This window comes from Cyprinodon variegatus, unplaced genomic scaffold (genome assembly GCF_000732505.1).
Source record: "Cyprinodon variegatus isolate N-32 unplaced genomic scaffold, C_variegatus-1.0 Scaffold282, whole genome shotgun sequence".
In the NCBI taxonomy this organism is placed as follows: domain Eukaryota; kingdom Metazoa; phylum Chordata; class Actinopteri; order Cyprinodontiformes; family Cyprinodontidae; genus Cyprinodon; species Cyprinodon variegatus.
In genome coordinates, this window is record NW_015150735.1 from 397534 (window position 1) to 406628 (window position 9095).

At 39.0% G+C, this 9095-nt stretch overlaps 1 protein-coding gene across 1 annotated transcript in view; it reads left to right on the forward strand.

Moving 5' to 3' along the window:
- LOC107090127 (NIPA-like protein 2) overlaps positions 1–9095 on the forward strand; it is a 59798-nt gene that overhangs the window by 10683 nt on the left and 40020 nt on the right. The window contains exons 2-3 of the mRNA XM_015383328.1: positions 6926–6994; positions 8289–8457. Coding sequence (XP_015238814.1) covers positions 6926–6994; positions 8289–8457 — 238 coding nt within the window. The remainder of the gene's footprint in view (positions 1–6925; positions 6995–8288; positions 8458–9095) is intronic.

A 9095-nucleotide genomic window follows, 5' to 3' on the forward strand; every position in this document is an offset into this window, starting at 1 on the left:
CTACTCCATGCAAAACTGAAAGAAGTTATTTTTTAAGTGAATGTTATCAAATAATCAAATGCAGCTAATTTTAACAATTAACCTTAAGTTATTTGTTTACATTCCCTTTTTCTTTTACTTTTCACTGATTTTGTTTTGTAGATGAACATTGTTTCCTGGAAAAAAAAAAAAAAAAAAACTGTCTTAATCCAGTATTATTGTCAATGGGTGCTAATCTATTAACAATGATGAGAAAAAATTGCCCTTGAAACATTCAAATTGCTCCTGCTGTGAAACAAAACACCTTCAACATATGAAGCTCTACACTTTTACGTGTGTAAAGTCTGTAATGTTTGCCAAGTAATAGAGCCTCCCTGCTTTGTTTGCTCTCCCTGTGACAGTAAAAAAAACCCTCTCTCTCTTTCGCCGTGCTTCCTTTCTCTTTCACACTTTCCTCATGTGAACGCGTCTTCCCCTGGTAGGGTGGGGATGGGGGGGTATTCAAATCTACCAACAACAAATAAACAGCAGAGAGGATAATTCACAGTAATTAGTTTGATTCCACTCCCTGGCACTCTTGATATGATGGGAATGAATCTGGCAGAAGGTGAGACGAATCCCTGCTCACACTTTAAATTGCTTTCCTCAGCGTGAAGTCTGTGAAATGAACTATCCTCAGGCAGTTCTTCCACTACTCTAACATTCAACACTTCTCACTCACACTCATACTTTCAAAGGTCTCCCTCCGGTGTCTCTTGGTATTAACCAGCAGCCTCTTCAGACCCCTTATACTGCCTCCTGGAAAGACTGACAAGGTTATGGATGTTGATTCAGTGGACGGCGTGCATGTGGTCTGATGGATGAAGCCGTCCATCTCCTACCCTGATCCCTCTGTCTGACTGCTAAACATTGAAATAAACTGCCGCACACCTCCCCCACATACTGTTTACCTTGACTTGGCATCAGTCCCTCAGGAATCTTATCAGCGCTCTGCCCATCTGCTCCACACCTCCTCCTTTAAAAATGCCTGTTTCCCTCTCACACACTGCAATCATCAGGCTTCTATAGAAAAACAAACAGAGGTCTAAATCCTGCTGTGCTCTGGTGATGGATGATCCCAGCTCAGGTATGTTCCAGGTCAGTGGACTCATCATCAGACTTGGTGCCAAGGTGAAGGCAGTAAGCACTGAGCAGGTTTTAGAGACGATAGAAGCAGAGCGGAACGATAAGACTGCCAATTTCTAATCATAAATCCACGCGGCTTAAATTATTTTTTTAGGCAACCATAAGAGATAAGACGCACCTTCATGCAAAGCTGAGAAGTATTTTAACTGTACAGTGATGTATCTTGAATGGACTTAGGGAATGATGTTGTGTAATGAGCAGATAAATCAGAAATAAACAGAAATGAGCTTTTGAGTTTTAGGGAAAGCAGCAGCTAAATCTCTTCCTATCTTGTTCCTTCTGCTAGATCATCTGGAGAAGCATTTATTTATTTTTTCTGATGTGCGCAGACTACACAAGATGGATGTTAGTGTCTAACAAATTTAATTTAAAATAAGTCAGTTTTAGCCAGATTCAAAACAGTAGAGAGGTTTTTACAGGAATTTACAGTTTACTTCCACCATCAGGCTAATTCTGCAACTTATTTCCGGTTTAATAAGGTCAACATTTACTTACATTTGATGGTGTTGAATCAAAAATGGGTACATTTATATTTATTTTTCATAAGAGAAGGGGGTTTATCAGTTCCTCTCCCTGCTACGATATTAAACTTGGAGGAAAGTAAGATGAAATAGCCTTATGTTCCAAACAGCAAAATGTTTTTTTTTATTTTGTTGAGTCCATTGTAGATGGGAACATCATGAACAACCTGAGTGACTCAGAAATGATAAATGGCCTGCACCTAAATAGCGCATTTCCAAGTCAGGAGACTTGACCAAAGCACTTTACACTACATTTAGTCATTCACACACTCACATACTAATGTTGAAAAGCTACATTTTAGCCACGGCTGCCCTGGCGCTCCCTGACAGGAGCGAGGCTGCTGTACACTGGCGCCACCGGGTCCTCTGACCACCATCAGTAGACAATGTGGGTGAAATGTGCCCAAGAACACAACGACATTAAAGGCCAGGGCTTGAACCACCAGCAAACTCCTGCTTGCACAAAGTCAGCTTTGTGCTGACACATAAACGTGGAAAATTTACCTGTACCTGAAGGCAGATGTTGAACCAAGCCAGCGTCTCAATGGTGCCCTCTATAACAATGGGGGGGTGTAAACCGTAGGTTGCACCGTAAAGATGGCCAGACATGTTGCCCTGTAACTTCTGTCTTATCGCTACTCAGTGGTTAGAAGGTGGATCTGGTTCAATTTTGTTATTCTGTAATAACCTGCTGCTGCAAGGAGGACTCCCACATGCTACCTGTGATTTTTGGGGTAGAAAGCAGCTCATGCTCTTTTTTGAAAGCTCTTTTATGAATTAATTATTTATTTGATTTATTTACTAAATGTGACAGTTTATATATTTATTTAGTTTTTTAATATAGACGTTCATTTTGTAAAAGAGAATCGCCAGAAGCGCAGTGGAAGGGACCTATAGTTATAGTTATACTAGAAACAACCTAATACAGTAACATCAAAAGCTGAATTACAAGCAGAGAAGACATTACAACAAAATCCACACCAACAAACAAAAAACAAAGCAAACAATACAAGACGGAAAACAAAAGCCTACCCTCAACCACCCACAACCTGGATCACACCAAACCCACCAAACAGGATCATATTACAGATGGAGCCTGTTAAATTTATCCATCCAGTCTGTACGCATAATTATCCTAATACAGAGTTACTGTCTTCAGCACAGGTCAGAATTCAAACCAGAAAATCTCAAACTCTCCCTTCGATACCCCACCGCATGATCTGTAAGATGTTCCTGGAAGTTCTTAGCAAAAACCAGCAAACATGCCCCCATTTCCACATCTTGAACTTTTTTCATATTTTCCGGGTTACTGCCATTATCTCCGATTCCTGCTATTGTTTTTGTGTATTTTTTAATTTTTAATAATAGACCAAAAAGATACATGCTTTTCTCATCTTTTTGAAAAATGAAAACTGTGGTGTGTGTTTTGCATTTGGAACCTTTTACTCTAATATCCAAACATAAAGTCCAACCAGTTATTGTTAGAAATCACTTTATCAGCCAATTAAAGGCGACTGCCAGATATTTAAGCTCAGTATAGAAGTTTGTTAGAGAACTAATTCATCATCCAAAATGCCGTCCACCTAAACTGACCATCCTTTGATTCAGAGCGTTGCACAAAGAGTTAGACAAAAAGCCAATGATAACTCAGGAGAACAGAGATCCACGGCAGTGCTGTGAGAATCTGCCAGCTCAACAGCTATTAGTTGTTTCACTTCCAAGAAGAAAGCCATTGTTGAAAGAAAGCCAAAGGAACTAGTGCTCGTTGCAAACATGTTTGGGAGACAGTAAACATGGAAGAAGAGGCTGTTTCTCACTAGTTTGTAAAGGTCTAACGCTACTTGTGGAGTATATCTACACTTTGCATACTTCCTCTAAGAAAATTTGATTGTATTGCAATATGATATTGCTAAATTATAAACAACTAATAAATTACATACTTTAAGGAATCTTTATCCTATCAGTTGCAGAATGTGTCCATCTCATATTTAAAAATCAATTGTGTAAATGTGTAATTAAATAAATCTTAATTTTTTTTCTAAAATTGAAGATTTATACATTTTGTAAAGCTGAAGGTAGTGGTATTATGACACATTTCTATGTACTCTATAACGGTTCAGTTGCTGTAAAACAAAATCCTGACAACATCTATATTTAAATGCACAAAATAACATGATCAGATTAACATGTTTTCCAATTTAAAGCAAAAAAAATCTTATTTTACCATTTATATCTACCTTTGGACTAAAGATGGGTCATACAAACATCATTTTGAATATTTCGATAACGTCTTTCAAGATTTCCAAAAGATTTGAAAAACAATCCACTGGACTTTGTTTCCAAGTTTGAAGATGTTTCGCTTCCCATCCAGGAAGTTTTTTCTGTTGAAAATGTCAGGAATAGTGATGCATTCACGGTTTAATACAGAAGCCCAACAAAGCCTTGTTTTTGTTTAGAAAACATGCAAATTGAAACGGACAAACAGGACCGTCCCTTTGGGATGGGGATCGTTTAGCTTCTTTTGTTAGCCTGCAATGCCCCTTACAATTCTTGCCAGATCATATTGTAGAAATACTTCATGTTAAGGTGAGGCACACCTAAGCACTTAGGTCACTTATTCAGAATAACTTGATCCTGACAAGCGTGTGTGCCTTTTGGATTATCTACTGGCATAAACCAATCCTCTAGGTCGAATTACGACCTATCTTAACAAATGTGGTCAGAATATCTGGATCTGCATGTTTGCATGACATGTTTTCAGTCCAGTCAGCTGTCTATTCTGATTTCTCATTTAATTTTAAAGCTAGCTAGTGTTCATATTAACAACGCCATCAGAGATTTACTTCTGATCTCCTGATAATTTATTTCAGGTTTTATAGAAACTCATGTCTTCTGGTACCGGGGTAGTGGGGTCAAATTGATAATATCCTGCTGGACGACTGAATATTAACATTAAAGCTGACTCCTCTTCTTCATCTTTACTTTCATGGTGCTTCACCCTCTCTGTTTAACCCCTTGCTTCTATCCTCTTTATTTCATCTCCTGCTCAGCTGTATGTCCTGGTGTTTAAGTCTCCATCTTTGCATCTTTTTCCTTCATTGCCCTCATAGTGCTTATTTAAACAGATGTTGCTGTTTTGCTGGGTCTGCTTCTACCACTATTGGGTTTATATATTTAGCTCCCATTGTTTATATTCCACCCACAAGTTGTTTGGACTCTTTATTCCTTTAAAATGTTTTTGCTCCTGCAGCCAGGAGTACTTTTATGACCGTAAAAAACTTATTTTATACATCGCAGGAGGTTTAGATTTTTTGTTTCCCATTTGTTTTAACAGATTTTCTGTACTTTTGCATTTGACAAAGATTGGTATCACTACTGGTAGCAAAAAGCATGAAACTACAAAGGCACATCAAGGCACATTCTCCTTACTAGAATGTTTGCTGTGCCTTCAAGCAAAGTCTAAAGAGCTTGAAGGAGATTCCAGAAAACAGGCAGCTACCGTAGGAGAGCTGGACAAGGCCACCTGAGATTCCTGACCCTTTAGCTATATTTTGTATTTTCCTTTGTGTGATAAGGTAACAGAGGGAACGTCTCAAGTCGTGTCATTTTCACAGATGAGAGAAGGTTCACTTTGAGCTTATGAAACAGACGTGATGGGCCTGTCAAAGCTGATTGCAATGTTATACTGACTACGACACTGTCCAGCATGATCTACATGGTGGTGGGTCAGTGTTGGGCATTGATACTCAGACCATTGGCACCCTGACTGCCACAAGAGGCCTACAATTCTTCGTACAAAGGTCCTTATCATGGGGTTTTACTTCTCCCAACCCTCTCATCTTAAACGTCCGCCTTGCTACTGCAATGGGTCCTTGATTCCTCCTAGTGCTTGATAGATGTCGTGCTCTCTTTCATCCTCTGACGTGGGGGCTGGCTCAGAGCTTATCTGCCTGGCTGTGTGTTTCCTGGACGGGGCCCGCCTGTGGAGCTGCGGTTGCCTTTTGTATTCCTGCTTCTTTTTCTATCTCTGCTTCTGTCTCCTTGAACCCCAGTGGGCCTCTGCAGATGGCCGCTCACACTGAGCCTGGTTCTGCCGGAGGGTTTTTCTCTCCTTTGTCGCTACAAGCATGCTTGGTGTGATGGATTGTCTTCGAGGAAATGAGTCGATGCAATCAACTGGTTTTCCTTAGAAAAGTTTCAATCAATTTGACTGTTGGATCTGGTTGCCTTGTAGGGACATTTGTTGTGAATTGGCGCTATACAAATAAACTGAATTGAATTGAATTGATAATGTCGGGGCTGAGGTGGTAAGAATACATGTTGGACAATGAAGGAATTGAAATGACTGGCCTTTACTGCTCGCCGCTAAATCCAATCGAACACCTCTTGGACATAATTTCTGATGCTTACAGGTTGCATCGTAGACTCTCTAAGAGCTCAGTGATGCCCTTGTCAGGATCTCGGAAGAGACACCACCAGGAAACTGTCTGTCATCTCATAAGGAGGATGGCTCGACGTTGTCAGGCATGCATTCCAGAATGCGAGGGGCATACAAACTACTGAATTACTGCAATGACATTTCAGCAAATTGGACTAGCCTGCTGCCTCACTTTTCCAGTTGTGCTTCTATTATTAAGCCCTCTATGAGTTGATGGTTTTAACCTTCATCAAATCATGCTTCATCCTTTTGGTCCTAACACATTACGCACCCTATATCAGCATGGATATCTAACATAATTGTATTTTTCATTTGAAATGGGTCGTGTTTTCAAAGTGTTCCTTTCACTCTTCTGAGCTTTTTGTTTTCTCTATAAACATGTTGTATATAAACATAGACCTCTTCCCCATGTGAGCAAATGTTTTACCTAAAAAGCCTGAATCAGTGTTATTGCTAAAGATGTTGGTGTATCACAAATATGCAATGACTGTGTCAAAGGTGTCAGATATCCTGGGAGAACTTTGAAGGTAAGGAATGTTTGTGTGTTCAATGCTTCTTGATGCACACGGGCTTGTGTGTGTTTGGGAATAAGGATTTCGGTATTATTAAATCTCATAAGCCTTGGCTCTACAGGAGGCTGCACACTAATGCATGAGAACAAAAAGATGCTCTCTGGTTGTCATGGACGTGACAGAAGCGACAGCTGGAGATAAGACTTGCATGTAGTATTATGGGGTGTTTGGAGTTGTTGTTTGGCAAGTAGAGCATCACCTAATCTTCTGCCTGTTTACTGTTTGCACAGAACTATCTCCTGGGAATCATCATCTCCATATGTGGGAATGTCCTCATCAGCATTTCCCTCAACATACAGGTAAGGACGACTGGAAGGCAGCAGACACTCGGGAAGCATGCAACGCCTCTCAAAGCTGGGTTTAATCTTGCTTGACCGGCTTTTTCCAGTTATAGTTTGCTCTGTGTTCCTGTAGATTTCTGTAAACCTTTCCCTGAGGCACTGACTGAACCCTCTCAACGGGCTCAGAGCTGCAGAATCACTGCATGCCAGAACTGCAGGGTTGTTTTTGATTTGTCTTATTTGATTTCTAATAACTTTTCTTAATATTGATTTTACAATTCAACTAACATACTTTTGCTGATTATACATCGATTTACAGCCCATGTTTATAAAATAACTACCTCACCTCTGATTCCTATGGAGCGAAATTAAAGCCACAAGGTTTATTTAAAAACATGTTATTACACTTAAAAAAAAAATATTTGAAACTAAAAAATGATTGAATTGAAAAAAACATTTTAAAGGATACATTATAAAACTTTAAAACAGAAAAATATTTTTCAAAACTTAAAAAAGTAAAAAAAGGAAGAAAACAGCACTTAAATCTGAGTAGTTTTAAACATCTATTTTCGGTTTTATATATCTTTCTCATTTTCAAAAATTGGTTTTAGTTTTAAAATATTTTTCAGTTGTTGAAAATTTTTTTAACGTTTTTTAAGAAACTTTTTTAAGTTAAAACATTTTCTTGAACGAGCTGTTTTAGCTCCATACCTGCCCATCTGCACTATTTCAAATGTTTTTATTCTTTCCTTAACTGTTCTAAACTTCTTACGTAAGTTAATAATTATAAGTCAAACACACACCATTAAGCTATCATGCTGACGAATTCTGCAGACTGTGGTCTGAGAGCATTACTCATTTCATGCACAGTTACTTTTCCCCGTATTTGTATCTTGGATTATACCTGTATGATACTCTGACTGCTAAATCAGACTCTAATTAGTCAAGAAACTAGGCTGATTTGCAGACAGTGTAATGTTTATGGCAATTGGAGGGAGGGCTAGGGGAGATCACAGTGCTTGAAAAAGTCGGGTAATTTGTCATAATTAGTCAGAAAAAACAGATTCATTAATAATGACTAAGTGTTCTGTATATTTCTGCTCTTAGACCTGTAAAAAGTCCTCTCCTCTCCATTGACTCGCCTAATTGGTGTCATGCTTCTGTCTGATTATGATTCTAATCAGCAGACGGTGTTATGGTTTATCAAGTCACATTACAATAGATCTGTTTTTTATTGTTTATTTAATTTTATATTCTTTTTAAGCCCGTGTGAGGTGTAAAACTACTCCTTTCTCCCTTTTCTTTGTGACAGAAATACGCTCATGTGCGTCAGGCTCAGCGCGGCTCCAAGCCTTATTACATGTCTGCCATGTGGTGGTGTGGTGTGGTCCTTATGGGTGTTGGGGAACTGGGGAATTTTGCAGCCTATGGCTTTGCCCCGGCATCACTTATAGCCCCTCTGGGCTGTGTGTCTGTCATAGGTAAGTACAGCCATTTTTACATGATTATGAGATGAGCTTATGAAGCCCTTTTACACTGTAGTCTCATTCAGAAAACCACACACAGATATGTACAACCATTCACACACGGATACCTATATCCATAGACCACTTATATAAGTTCATCTAAAATGAAATATAATAATGTAGTATTGAGGCCACATGCTTCTTCTCATAAGATCAATAAAAACATATTTCTTTTCATTTCTAAAGGCCATGTTAGGGCCTATCAATTGTTTGGAAGAGTGATGACTAAATAATTGTCCAAGGAAGAATCATTCAGTTCCATACAAAGGGATATTTTAAACAGAAATGTCAGGCCACTGAAACATTTGTTCATTTATTAGCCCTGGGAAAAGCACACACTATTCGATTTTTTTGCCCTTTTCTGTCCGATTCTTCAATTGTGCGGGAATTTTTTTGATCATGCCGAATTTCATGGCATGATCTGTACACTACACGTCCTTCGTCGTGTAGTGTACAAGAGGTAACAAGGGTCTCACGACCGCCTCCCGATGAGGAATCGTAAGGTCGGTAGAAAATTAATCATGTCTGAAATTCAATCGTTTGTTGTGAGGTGTTCGTGGACAAATCCTGCAGAGCTACTTTTTACTAAAACC